The sequence below is a fragment of the Corvus brachyrhynchos genome, unplaced genomic scaffold, assembly GCF_000691975.1.
Source record: "Corvus brachyrhynchos isolate BGI_N302 unplaced genomic scaffold, ASM69197v1 scaffold19, whole genome shotgun sequence".
Classification (NCBI taxonomy): domain Eukaryota; kingdom Metazoa; phylum Chordata; class Aves; order Passeriformes; family Corvidae; genus Corvus; species Corvus brachyrhynchos.
Window position 1 is genome coordinate 3551029 of NW_008246061.1, and position 13934 is coordinate 3564962.

Consider the following 13934-nt stretch of genomic DNA (forward strand, 5'->3'; position numbering starts at 1 on the left):
TGCGGCGCTGCCGGGGAAACCGAGGGCAGCGGAATCAGGCACCTCTAGCATTTGCCACAGCTGCCGCTGCTTTTTCAGTCTTTGTTCGGAGGGCACTAGATCCCCTCTGTTTCTAGCATTGTCAGGCTGTCTCAAGCCTTCCAGGGAGTCCCCATATAACGCAGTTCTGTGCTCGCTGCACGAGCTCTGGCGTGCCCTCGATCAGAGAGAGTCCAGCTGCATTACTTCTGTGCGTCGCAGAAGCGACCTCGGCATCAGGATAGGCGCTGGCTGGGCGCACTCGCTGGCTTCTTTGCAAAGGAGACACGGCAGGAGCTGATGATATAGGCTCACGTTAGTTGGGACCTGATGCCATGAAGATTTTTTGCCTTTTGTTTTATACCCCTGTTATCAGAAGTTTAGCAACCAGAACACGGCAACGATCTTAATCCTAATAGCCCCGGGAGCCTTTTCCCTCAGTTTTATAGGGGGTTTGAAAACCGCGGGAAAAGGGGAAAACAACCAATGAGTTACAAGCAAGGGGGAGGACACAATTCAACAAGAACCAATGGGGGAAACCGAGAGGCGGGAGATACAACAAAGAACCAACGAACAACCGAGTAAGAGAGAATTTTCTGAGCCGCCCATCGACCCACCCTCTGAGTCTGTGTCTTGGGGAAACTCAATCCACGGGAGGGCCCAGGGTTGATCGGCATCTCGCTGCCCCAGCCCAGCAGCGGGCTGGGACATAACAACACCCGTATGCCGCTTTTTCAGCTTGAGGCTTCTCAAGCCAGGAACCCGCCAGGATCATGGCACTGGGGGGGCACCACGGACTCTGTGGGAGAGTCATTGCCGCTTCGTTCACGGCTTCTGCTGGGGCTACTGGGGCCCGAAGCCAGGTCGGCTGGGGCACAGAGCTGACGCTCAGGGGCAGGCTGAGCCCGGCAGGAGCGGCTGTTCCAGCACAGGGCTCGTAGCAGGCAGGCGTGAACACTTTGCAATTTCCCCTCATGAGGCAGGTACAGGCGCTACATTCGTGCAGCAGCTTTCACAGCACCTTGCGCTCTAGCACACACATATGCAGCCCTCACTATGGCTGGGCAGTGAAGGGAGGGATACCAAGGCAGCACACACAGAGGTGCTGCTGTCCCTGAGCGTCTCGAAGTCTCCCCAGGTGCTACCACCCCCACTCTCGGTCTCAGCCGCGTGGGAGCGCAAGGTGGGTTGGTTTTCATGGGCAGGGCCATCAATGGAGGGCGCAGGGACACAGGAGGGAGAAGAGGCAGGATCTGCGGCTAGGAAGGGAGTCTCGGCAGAGGGGGAAGGGCCCCATGCAACACGTATCAATGCATGGGAGGGGCCAGGGACAGAAGAGGGACCGCGTGCAGGCGAAAAGCCCACCACAGCTTCCACGTATCGTTCGCCATTTTATTTGAGGGGAATGGAAGTGGGAGAATTAAAAATAAAGGTAGCAGCTGGGTTTGCAGGATTGATTCTGCTGCCACCATGATCTTGTGGCAAATGTTAAGTAGAGAAAACCGGGGAGGTGGGTACAGGGAAGAGGTTTGGGGTAGGACCCGGGGTGGCCTGGCCAGCACCACCATGGGCAGGGAACAAAGGAGATCAGGAGAGAGCAGGCAGATGATAGCGGACCTGTGCACTCTGGCAGAATCCGTTTCCCGGTTTCCCTTGAAGCAGGGCAGAGGGATCAGGGATGTAGGGAGAGGGAAGCGGTAAAGGGTTTTTTAAACTGAGGTTAACATTTCCCAACCGTTTTACAAGACAATCAATAGCTTTTGCTAGCTTGTAAAGGAAATAACCTTTTCCAGACATAAACAACCATCTCACAAAGCATTTTAAATACTCAACTAACCACTGCTTAAACAACCACTGAACAAAATGTTTTAAACCTTCCTTTGTATAACAAAAATTCTCACGAACAAGGACTCTTAGAACTGGGAGAAAGGCTTCCCACAGGAGATGAGACAACTCTGCCCCATCTCCCTCTCTTCCCAACCCTCAAGATAAAAGGAAATTAACAAAAAAGGATACAAAAGTCACCCATATTACCTTAGAGGGTCAAATAAAAGTCTCGAGGGTGGTCCACCGACTTTAGACCAGTCTTCTTCCCTAGAAGGTTGTTGGTCTCCCTTCCAAGACCCCTGATAGAACTCAGAGGTTTCTTTGGGGGAAATGGCTGCTCGAAAGGCGACTTTATTCCAGCAGCGAAGTTGTGCTGGAGACACTCTCGGGGACAGTCCGAGGCCATCCACGTTCAGGCACCATTTAATACTGTCTCTCTCCGGCTCTGTGGGGTCCCGCGTGCCCCCACAGAAGCATGGGTGGGTTCAGTATTACAGTCTGTACCAAAGAGTCAAGCAGGGCATTTGCGTGCATTCCAGCAGGAGCATTTATTGCTTCTAGACTGTCAAAGGCAGCAGAGGCAAATACGAACATGATCCTGAGGTTCACAGTTTTGTCTGGGGGTGGAGAAAAGGCAGGACTAGGGAACAAGGACCAATGGAGAAGCTCTGGGGGAGTGACGAGGGGTAGAGGCTGACAGCCAACTGGGATAGATTAACTTAACAGAACAAGCATCCTGGGAGAAGCCCCTTTGGCCACCCTAGCACAAGGTGGCTTCTGTGGTACTAGGGACCCATCTTACCGAGAACTCTCTGTCCCTTGTAATGTACGTCCACCGGCCACCACAACATGGAGCACACAGAAGTGTCGTGAAACTTGAAGTTCTGGTCAAATTGTTGCTCTGCTTTGAGCTAGCCCTGTGTGAGATGGACCTATCATACTGCACCTGTCGACAGCTGTTCACAGGAAAGGTTATTTAGCTGTGGTGCGAGTGTTTTGAGAAGCTTTCCATATATATTCACTCCTCTTTTCCACTTCTGAAGAAATTATTTCTCTAAGTCTTGAGATTTGCTCCAAGAATATGGATATACTTCATCCCCACTGGTTAATGCAGAAGAAGAGAGGATATTGTGGTTGCAGCTACTACTAAAACACCTCTGACTTAAAAAGATTTTGCCTAGCTTCATCCAAAAATGTCCAGTTCATGATACGTAAACTTCCTCCATTTACTGAATCTGTTGGGAGGAGTAGAGTAGCACATGGGGACCTTGTTCTCTCATGGAGTGATGAAATCTTACTGCTGAGTTTGCTGATTAATAAATTTTGATCATCACAGGATGTACAAATACACTTCAAACCGTTTCAAGACCCGTGCAGAGCAAGAGGTGAAGAAAGCAGAGCACATGGCAAGGATAGGTGAGTCCTCAGGGTATGCATGTGCCTTCATTCAGCTATTGCTAAGGGGAGGACCAAACCCTTGCTGGGTGTGACCTGGGATTGCTTGCCTCTAGGTTCATGGATTGCTCAGGAACTGAATTATTGCAGCAACTACAGATGACACGGACTTACTTCCATGCAATGGAAGGAATGTACATTGTTCCCAGAGATCATTTCATCTGAGTAGCAGATGTACAGGATAACCCTTGGAGTCCCAGCAGTTTGCCCTCATTCCGGCAGAAGCCTGGCTGAGCCCTGTCACCCTGCAGTTTTTCTCTCACCTTTAACATATCATGAGCTTTTGGTTGTGTTCTGTGCCTTTCCTGTTAAGGCAGCTAAAAAAGCAGGTTTTTATTCTGTCACTTAATGTAAAGGGATTGGTCTGGGTGTACCAGGGAGCCCTGGTTTGTTTGGTTTTAACCCTTCCAGGCATACCTTTTGCCCATCTAATCTTCCTTTTCTGTTAAATCCTGTAATCCTTAGGGAAAAATCAGTTTGTCATTATTGGATATGCAGCGTATAGAAATCACACAAGCATATAAATATAGCATTAAACTGTATTATAACTGTATTAAATCTCCAGAAATTTAATACACAAAGCAGTGTCCCTCCCTAACCCTTGATGGAAGAATGCTGTAGTGAAGGAAGAATCTTGGAAGTTGTAAGTCATCTATATGTGACCTGTATCTTCTGGTAGGTTTCATAAATCAACTACATAAATCACTTGGAGGCATGTGTCCTCTGTCCCTGTGTCGGAGCTGCTTTAGGCACGTCTGTGTATGGCTGCAGGTCAGATGCACAAGGGATGGTGCCACATTCAGCCTGTGCAGCATCACAGACAGCAGTGTGACTTTGACCCTGCCCCAAGGCAAAGCAGCAGAGTGAAATGGTGTGAATTGCCGTGTTCCCTGTTCCTCCTTTAGGAAGTACAGCCGGGTAAGATAGACTTGATAAGATGAAGCTTAAGCAGATTTTATTGTGTGCGTCAGTCGTCATAGGTGAATTTATTTTTAGATTGAGTCCTGTAGCCGGGGCAGGTCTTGAGCACACACTCCCATTGCTTTTCAATAAGGTGCAAAGAGCAGGATTTAGAGAGGCTTCTTCCCTAAAGCAGTCTATGAGGCTTTCACGACACTTAAAAGTGGAGTTTTAGCATCTGGCACTGAAAATTGGTGTCCATTGGTGTCCCAGCGCTGAGAACAGGTCCTGTTGGCACAAAAATGTCACCCATTTCCATCACCAAACGAGCCCAGTGCCTTTGGGTGTGCAGGGATCACTGAACCTGCAGTGTTCCCAGGTGGCCGAGAAGGCCAATGGCATCCTGGCCTGTGCTAGAAATAGTGTGGCCAGTAGGACCAGGGAACTGATTCTTCCCCCTGGCCTGGTACTCAGCACTGTTGAGGCCACACCTCAAGTGCTGCATTCAGTTCTGGGCCCCTCATTTCAAGAAGGACATTGAGGTGTTAGAGTGAGTTCAGAGAAGGGCAACAGAGCTGGTGGAGGATCTGGAGTGGATGTCCTGTGAGGAGAGGCTGAGGGAGCTGTGGTGGTTTAGCTTAGAAAGGAGGCTCAGGTAAAACTACCTGAAAGGAGGCTGTAGCCAGGTGGGGGTAGGTCTCTGCTCCCAGGCAACTAGTCACAGGACGAGAAGACATAGTCTGAAGGTGCACCAGGAGAGGTTTAAGTTGGACATTAGGATGAATTTCTTCACAAAAGGGGTCGTTAGATATTGGAATGGACTGCCCAGGGAGGTGGTGGAGTCACCATCCCTGGAGGTGTTTAAGGAAGGACTGGATGTGGCACTTAGTGCCATGGTCAAGTTGATGTGGTGGTGTTGGTCACAGGTTGGACTCCATGATCTCAGAGGTCTTTTCCAACCTAATTGACTCTGTGAACTGGCCCAGTGCTTCCAGTGTGCAGGGATCGTCAAACCAACCCTTCAGGGAGCGCAGGGATCACTGAACTGGCCTGGTGCCTCTGGAGGAAAGAGGGCGTTGAGCAAAGGGCTTAGGAGACTGTGGTGAAAACTCCCAGCTGACCTCAGACTGTTACTGCAGGAGTGGGTCACATGGAGCCTCCAGGACTAAAACATGCTCAGGGCATTATCCTTGTTGGCATACATCTCATCACTTTGCTTGTAGGAAAATAGATTTAACCTGTAGCACCAAGCTTTCTTGTTCTCCTGCTGGTAGAAACAATTAATTTCTCATAGTGTCCAGCTCTCCAGAGGGATCCTCACCCAGGAATGATTTGCAGTTTGCTCTTTTAAAGCCAGGAGTACATTGTGAGAAATGGTGGGTCTCAGCTGAGCAAACAGCAGTTCCAGAATGCCAGAGATGCCTGCCTGCAAGGAATGTGTTGGAATCAGTCAGACTGAGGGATTGCTGAGTCTCTGGAAGTAGCTTATGAACTTGTGGAATCAAAACAGGATAACCAAAAAATAGCTGAGAGGGGGAAGATGTATGAGCAGCAGTGACTGTTAGTGACATGGCTTTGGCATGTCTAAAAAGAGCTATGACTCAGGAGTGAAGACGTACATATATTTAAGATGAGGAAAAGCCACTTTTCATTCCCCAGGAACTAACTTCCTGCTTCATGCGATAAGCTGTAATATGTAGATCCCTAATTGAGTGGGTGAACCTAGGAAAAAAGTATCATTCCTGGGCAAGGTGGCTGTGAAAGACCATCACCTTCTTTCTCTGTTCTTCTGAACCGAGACTGAGTACTGCACTGAGGCACCTTGGCGTTGCCATTGCCTGGCTTCTGGAAATCCCCTTCCAAAGTTTGGAAAGCAAACAAATGGAAGAGGTGGGGAGTCATGCAGGTGTCCAGTACTGGAAGCTAACAGCTCTGTGCTGCTCTAGGTATTATTTCAGATTATTTTGGTGTGTTCAGTGACATGCTTGGCAGTGTCATGGGTACGCCATGCCTGTTGTCCCCTGGGAGGATGTGTATACGGGTTCCAGCTGCTGCGTGCTTGCTGTCCTGCCTAGGACATGCATCTTTATGCCTTGGGGCCTCAGCCCTGTAACTGATTCGGTCCCTTTCAGCCGTCTCAGTTGTCACTGCATTAGTGGAGCAGGTTTGACCTGTGCCCTTCTGGGTTACCATTGTGTTCTTTCCACTAGTCACAAACATATTTAGCCCACCAGCAACTTCCCTACAAGCTCTGATTGAAGTGGACCAAGTGCTTTAAGCAGCCTCCAGCCTCCTGTTGGTTTGATTTAGCCAGACTATCTCTTGATGATGGCTAGTCACACAGCACAGTCCTTGGTAAGCAGCTGTGAACTCCAGAGCATGCTGTTGTGGGAATGAGGTGAACAAAACTCCAATGGGACACAGCATAGAAAGAAAAAGGGATTTCTGTTGTAGTGGTCTAAGTGAACTGAGTCACTGATTTCCTTCTGGCTGGCAACTGAGTGCTGCTTTTTGGAGAGATGTTGGTAATGCCTAGGAGCAAATTGCAAGCCTGTCATCTTCTTGCTTACCTCATGCTATGTAAATCTTAGGCAAGGTCGCTCCTCCACTGGTGTGTTTCCTTGTTTTGGGTGTCTTACAGCAACAGTTTATCTCCCTGTGAGGACAGTGGGGAGGGAGGTGGCTTTTGGGTGTGCTGTAATCAGGCTGCTGCGCCCCCGGGTGTGGGAGTGCAAGCCTTGTTTGCCTTGGTGTGAGCAACACCATTCCTCAGCATGCATCCATTGTATTTCCAAATTACAGAATCACAGGATAACTTGGATTGGAAGGGACCTTATAACTCATTTTGTCTTAAGTCTCCCTGGAGTCTTCTCCTGGTAAACACCCCCAGCTCTCCCAGCCTGGTTCCAGAGCAGAGGGGCTCCAGCCCTTGGAGCATCTCCGTGGCCTCCTCTGGACTGGCTCCAGCAGCTCCAGGTCCTTCCAGTGCTGGGCCCCAGGACTGGAGGCAGCTCTGCAGGTGGGGTCTCACCTGGGTGGGGTAGAGGAGCAGAACCCCCCCCTGCTGCCCATGCTGTGGGATCAGCCCAGGGTATGGGGAGTTTCTGGAGGCCAGTGCCAACAGCTGGGGCACTGCCAGCTCTCATCAAGCAGCACCCCCAAGTCATTCTACTCAGGGCTGCTCTCAGTCCATTCTCCTTGTGGAAAATGAGGTTCATTGAATAAATCTTAAGTAATACAAGGGTGGTGTGCACCTATCCTCAGCATTCCTGTTTGTCTAGGAGAGAGGCAAAAAGGGGAGTTCCTTTTATGTGGTAAGTTTCTTGTATGCAGGGATCACGTGCAGGGTAGGTTTTCAGAATGCTGGGCCCTATTTAATGCATAGCACAGATTTGTCTTTTTTCCAGGCAAAATTTAGCAATTATCAGAGATAAAAGTGTTTCTGAGAGTAGTCCTTTCCCTTAATCTCTGCAAGAAAATTACCTTTTTGGAACTCCTTTTCAAGCCTGAACTTAGTCCTGGTTTTGTGAGAGCCTTTCTCTGAATCATGTTACCAGGCAGAGCAGGCAAGAGCCATGGGCATCCTTACACTTTCCAGTTCCTTGTTGACTTCCTCATGGATCCTTCCTTCAAACGTGCTTTTGCACAGTGTATCCCTGCTATTGTACCAGTGTTGACTGTGACCTCTGAGCATGTTTAAGATGCCATGTCAGTGGGGCCCTCTCATGTAAGGTTTGATTTTTGTACCTTTTTGTGTTCCCTTTGTACCCTTTGTACTGCACATCAGTGCAGCAAAGGCTCTGTGGAATTGTTCTCCCTGGGTGAATTCCTGACGATGTCTGTCTGTACTAAATGACATCATCCTTGTCCCCGTATGTTTCAGCGGAAGAGAAGGCTCGTGAGGCAGAGAGCAAAGCCCGTGCCCTTGAGCTACGCCTTGGAGGGGATCTCACGCGGGAGTCCAGGGTAAGCCTTGTGCTTTTGGCAGCATATCGTGTTTTGGGCACCAAGGGATGGTTTGGAGCACTGGTGGTGGAGTGATGCTGACTGAACAGCACCCCATGGCAGCATGCTCCAGTCAGCAGTGAACTTCCAGCAGCATTTAGGCATCTGCATGGCCTCATCACCACTGGATGTGCTTCACCATCTTCACATGGTGTCCAGCCCAAGTGAGAAGTGTGCTGGCATTCCCCTGCCTACACCCCCAATATATCCTGCATGGGAAGGTGACTTCCAGACTAGAGGTGCTGTTTGCTGACAGCCTCTGTGGAAGCAGCCTGGGAAACAGGACTAGAACTAGGGGCTTTTTGGCTGTTCCCCGCAGCCTGTACAGCTGACTCTGAGGCATTTGGGCAGGGACTTTTGGGGAGGGCTCTTTGCTTCCTTCCAGTGGGACTGTGGTTTTGAGAGGGGCAAGGCTGAGCCCTGGTGCCAGGGGTTCGGAGGAGGGCTGGCAGGGACACCAGGAGGGTCAGCAAGTAACACCAATTTAAAATCTCTGGGCTTCTATTGGTATATGATGGAAACAACAGTATCCAAGTACCCTGGATGTTTCCTTGTGCTCCCTTGCCACTGATTTCAGTTTCCTTGATCTTTTATTACATGTAGACATTTTCCTCCAAGCAGCTGTGTAGCTGCTTAAACAATCTAGCATAAGTGCTGCCCTACATATGGAGTCGCACTGGTTATCACCCTCGACCGGTTGTGAATTCTTTACATTTAAAACATTTCTCAGCTCTTCCTGAAAGAGCAGAAAACCATAAATTGAGTGAATTTTATGAATTTCCCAGCTTGACTATGCAATGCCTGTTTCCAGGTGACACTGCGTCAGGTCCAGAACTTGGCCATCACCATGCGGCAGGAGGCTGACGTCAAGAAAAGGATTAAGGATGCAAAGCAGCGGTGAGTGCAGGGGCTTCCAAACTCTGGAGTTCCTAGGCTGTTTGCTTCAAGTGCTCATATGTCTCTCCTGCTTCGCATGTATGTTCGGTTCAGCTCAAAGCTTAAATATCCATGGGCATCTTATATGCCTGGGCTGTTAAACTGAGCAGCTGGATCACTATTCTGGTTACCTTTGCTATTCTCCTTTTACCTGCTGAAGGACATGTGGGTCTCTGGGTTGGATTGTTTGCTGTAGATGTTTATGTGGTTTTCACATCACTTTTTTTCACTCTTTGCTTTTTCACCTGCAGACAAGATTAAAGCTGATGAAAAAATGTTCACAAGTTACAGTGAAACAGCTTTAGTAATTTTAGGGATGTTTTCTAAAAACGGGCTGAGTTTTGGTGCAGTCAGTGCTATGAAATCCCAAGGCATTCTTCTAGCTTAGCTCTGGTGGCAATTAACTTTGGTTTTTGATGTACTTACAGGAATATTTCACTCTTAATATACATTTGCTTTGCATTTCTCAAATAAAGTGATAACCAGAAACAAATGCTCTTAAAACAAATACTGAGTCTGAGGAAGTTGGGGATTTGAATACAGCACATCTCCATTCCTACCTATCTGTGTGCATGCTCATTTACATGGCTGCCTAGGTCAGAACTATCCCAGACATGTTGCCGGAGATAGATCTAATGCATCTTAAGATGCTAAAAAGAAATAAATAAATACAGCTTCAGTTTAAAAGTGCTAGAGCTAGGATCTGAAGGATACAGAAGCTTGTGAGAGAAGCTGTTTTCTTCACCTTCCACATTTCCATCTATACCTTGTCCTTTAATTCTTGGGTTTGGTGACATTAGTGTGCAATGAAAAATTTTGTGAATAGCTTTCTGCCCTTCCTGCCCATGGGCAAAATACTTCTTCCTCTTAATAAACTGATCAGCAAAATAAGCTCTGGGCAGGTACATGGATTTCCCTGTGTCCCTGCATTCATCGCTGGTGATCAGAAGCAGTTCAGAGGATCATGCTCTTCCACAACGTTGTACTTCATCCAGAAAACAGAAGAAAATCCTGAAAGATGTGTATAATAGGATAGCTTCTGTACTAATCAATCCCTGTTGTCTTTTGGAAAATTCTTGAGTTACAGAGAATGTCCTAAGACAGTTTTCTGCTGTTTCCCTGATGCTGGGTGCATCAATTAAAGAAGTGCTTTATGGTTTCTAAAGGCTGTGTAATATCAGGTTGGATCTGAATCCAGACAATAGGACAGGTACTACATTCCTAGTAATGAAATCCCTGGCTTTTGATACCACTTCATTTTCCATGGTTTGGATGATAATTTTACTTCCTGTGCTCTCTGATAAAAATGAGGAGATGCCCTTCTTGTTTTGTAGGTGAGTACATGCTATTACTTGAAGTGTAAGGCTCTACATTCTTTTCCAGAAGTTAGAAAAAGAAAATGAATCCCTGAGATGCATGTTTTGCCACACTTGCTCATGCTCTTGAATCACAGTTGTCTACCTCGGTGAGCTGAGACCAAAGGGTCACATTCCAGCCGAGCAGTTGGCAGTGTTCAAAACCCCTCTTGGCAAAGGTTTAGGTTTAAAATTATTGAAAGCTGCTCTTCCAGATGTTTTCTGAGGAATGTACTAGAGTCACCTCTCTTAAATGAAGATGTGTCACAGGGTACCATTGCATCTGTGTGGGGGAGGATGGCCTTAAACAAAAAATGAATATGAATTTAATATGCAATGTTTCAACGTTAAGACAGACTCAGATCTCATATTTGCAGGTGATCATTGTGGAGGGCTCATGCGTGCATGGCTCAGGTCTTCCTAATATCTGATATTAGTAGACAGTCAACAGAACATTTTTAATAATTCCACTATGTTCAACTAATCATTTAAGCATGCTGAAGTCAAATTCCTCATTAAGATAAAGCACAAAAGTGCGAAGGACTTGATGTGGGCAGATGGGGAATATAAAGGAGGTCAAAATTGAGAGGGGTGGGCAGGACTGTGGTATAGGCTCTGCCTTGCAGTAGTTACAGGTTTGGACCTCGCATTTGAGGATACCTTCATCCTGAAGCTACAGATCCTTCTTATGAAAAATCCTCAGCATGGATATCAGGGAAGATGTGGAACCTGATTAATCTAGTGTGTTGAAGAGCAGGCTTCTGTTTGTGAGACACAGGGATTTTGTTGGTTTATTGCACAAAGAGATCAAAATCTTGAGGCTTTTAGTCTTGATGGAGATAGAATTGCTGGTAACCAAAGATTCAGATTCAGAAATCCCTATGGGCTCAGAAACGTGCTTGAGGCTGACTTTTGTTGGAGTCATCTGCTGCATAGATAAGGGAAAAATCATGTGACTTGATATCCTGACATTCCAGGGAAAAAAGCTCTGCTTGGGCTGTGTGTTGTATCCTCCATCTTTCCAACTTAAGGAGCAGTCTTGTGAAACTTGCAATTAGGAGAACTTCCTAGAATCTGCATATCAAGACTTTAGTTTTGTATTGAAATTTGCATTTCCATGCTTTATCTAGATAGGGATCTGTATCTGGAAAATACAAACCAAAATTGCATGGGAAAGGACCAGTCTGGACGCAACAGCACTCTCATAAAACTAGTTCACTGAATGAAAACATCTGAAGTAAAAACCAGAATCGATTCTGAAAGAGAAAAAAAATTCAAATCAATAATTAAATTATCTGTCCAACCTATATTAGTATTTGTATTGCAAAGTTTTTGTATTTTGTTCATATTCAGCTGTAATGCCCTTTCAACAAATGTTTTGTACTTTTCAGAAGTAGCAGATTACAGGATTAATTTAATGCTCAGGGGTGCTGGATTTCCATACCCTCTCTCTAACACCAGCAAGTAATACACTTTGTTTTCAGCATCTCTTGAAGTTCTGTTTTGTTTCCTACAGGGCGCTGAAAGAACCCAAAGAGCTGAATTTTATCTTTGGGGTGAACATTGAGCAGCGCGAGCTGGACGGCATGTTCATTTATAACTGCAGTCGGCTGATCAAGATGTACGAGAAGGTGGGCCCACAGCTGGAGGGTGGCATGTGAGTCCTGCAGATTTTTCTGCAATCTTTTTGCTTAAGCCTGGCACATTTCTACATCTGACTTAGGCTGTGCAGTAACCATGTTCTGCCTTAGTCATTCTTCATGAGCCTGAGGCTTGCTCACTTTGTCAGCCTTCGGTTTGCATTCTGACAAATAAATTATATTTAATACTGCCTAATATTTCCCTGGTTTCTTGATAGAGAGTTCTCTACACAAGTTTTAGTCATCCCTGCAACAGTATGAGGTGCTTGGCATTTGGTGCTGTTGAGTGCTTGTAGTAATAGTGCCTCATTCTACAGACAGGCAAAATAGGTCTTGACAGGAAATACAAATATTTGAGCCTATGTTACATTTTGCATGATGGTTCAGGTTGCCAACCTGTCAGTTTAATGTTTGTGACTGTGTGTCCCTCTTCCAGGGCATGTGGAGGAGTGGTAGGCGTGGTGGATGTGCCCTATTTGGTTCTGGAGCCAACCCATAATAAACAAGACTTTGCTGATGCCAAGGAGTATCGACACTTGCTGAAGGCCATGGGAGAGCATTTGGCTCAGTATTGGAAGGATGTTGCAATAGGTAATGAAGGTTCATGATTACCAGGGTCTGGAAGGAAAAACTTGGGTGGCTGGAGGGCAGCCAAGAGTGCAGATGGTGATTTTGTGGTAATGGCTCCATATTGAGCAGAATATGGTTTGTTTTCCAGCCCAGAGAGGTATCATCAAGTTCTGGGATGAATTTGGTTATTTATCAGCAAACTGGAACCAGCCTCCGTCTAGTGAACTGCGCTACAAGCGCAGGAGAGCCATGGAGATCCCCACCACAATTCAGTGCGGTGCGTCTGATCCAGCTGCTTCTCCCTGGGGAAGGGGGGACACTTCTGGCTGCAGCTGGGGACAGCTAAATGCGTAGGAGACTTGGGATGGACTATCATTATCCCCTCCTAGGGCCTGTCTCCTCTGCAGGTTGCGTTTGTCTGCACTCAGTGGTACTCTGTGACATCCTGGCACAAGGCTCCTTTCCTGCACAGTTCACTAACTGATCTTCAGGTGCTCTGACAGAGCAGGGCAGGTATGGCCAGTAGCAGTGTTGAGAGCAGGCTTAGAAATGTTGTATGAACTGGAGCTCACCAAAGCCACCCATCCCAGCACCAGAATAAGATCTGAAACATCCTCACAGGCAATGGGAAGTGTCCAAGTAATTTGTACCCTGATGCACTGGCCTGCACTGTGTGTCAGCACAGAGGGAACCTTTTACAGTTGCCTTGGAATTTAATGCAGGTTCTCTTCTGTGCACCTCTAAACAGCTCTGGCTAAGCCCTTGTTAGGGTAATGGGAAGTTCAACACCATCACTTTGTCACCTGGTAGAGGGACACCAAACTCCCTTCTTTACTCCCCAGGACTTGAGGATAAGGTTGTAGGAAGGAATATAAGGCCATTCTTGTGGAATTATTTGTTAGGCTCTTCTGCCTTGATGGTTGTCTCAGTCTTTTCAAGGTTCCTCTGAAGGAGGAGGGGCTTTACTCCCCTTCTTCTTGTCTTCCCGTGTTGATATCCTTCCAGAGCCTGATTTAAGGGCGTTTGGATTTTCCTGGAAGAATTTGATTTTGTGAAGCTGTTGGTTTCCTGGTAGGCCAGCAATACTCTGGAAGACAAAGTTGTGTTCCTGGTTCATAAAGACAAAGTTGTGTTCCTGGTTCATAAAAAAATTGAATTTTTTTTTTTTTTTTTTTTTTTTTTTTTTTTTTTTTTTTTTTTATAAAAAAGACCCGCTCTGTTGGGGGCG

The 13934-nt window shown here is 46.9% G+C and overlaps 1 protein-coding gene across 7 annotated transcripts in view; it reads left to right on the forward strand.

Annotated features, from left to right (window-relative positions):
• Nucleotides 1–13934, forward strand: part of MORC2 (MORC family CW-type zinc finger 2) — a 56181-nt gene that overhangs the window by 27883 nt on the left and 14364 nt on the right. For 6 of the 7 annotated variants that reach the window (XR_001865945.1, XM_008642943.2, XM_017746511.1 and 3 more), the window contains 6 exons: nucleotides 3182–3261; nucleotides 8084–8166; nucleotides 9017–9102; nucleotides 12013–12153; nucleotides 12573–12727; nucleotides 12855–12983. Coding sequence is in view for 6 of the 7 variants with exons in the window: in XM_008642943.2 (XP_008641165.1) it covers nucleotides 3182–3261; nucleotides 8084–8166; nucleotides 9017–9102; nucleotides 12013–12153; nucleotides 12573–12727; nucleotides 12855–12983 (674 nt within the window). In the remaining variant the exon portion in view is untranslated. The remainder of the gene's footprint in view (nucleotides 1–3181; nucleotides 3262–8083; nucleotides 8167–9016; nucleotides 9103–12012; nucleotides 12154–12572; nucleotides 12728–12854; nucleotides 12984–13934) is intronic. The other variant, XM_017746512.1, reaches the window with a different exon arrangement.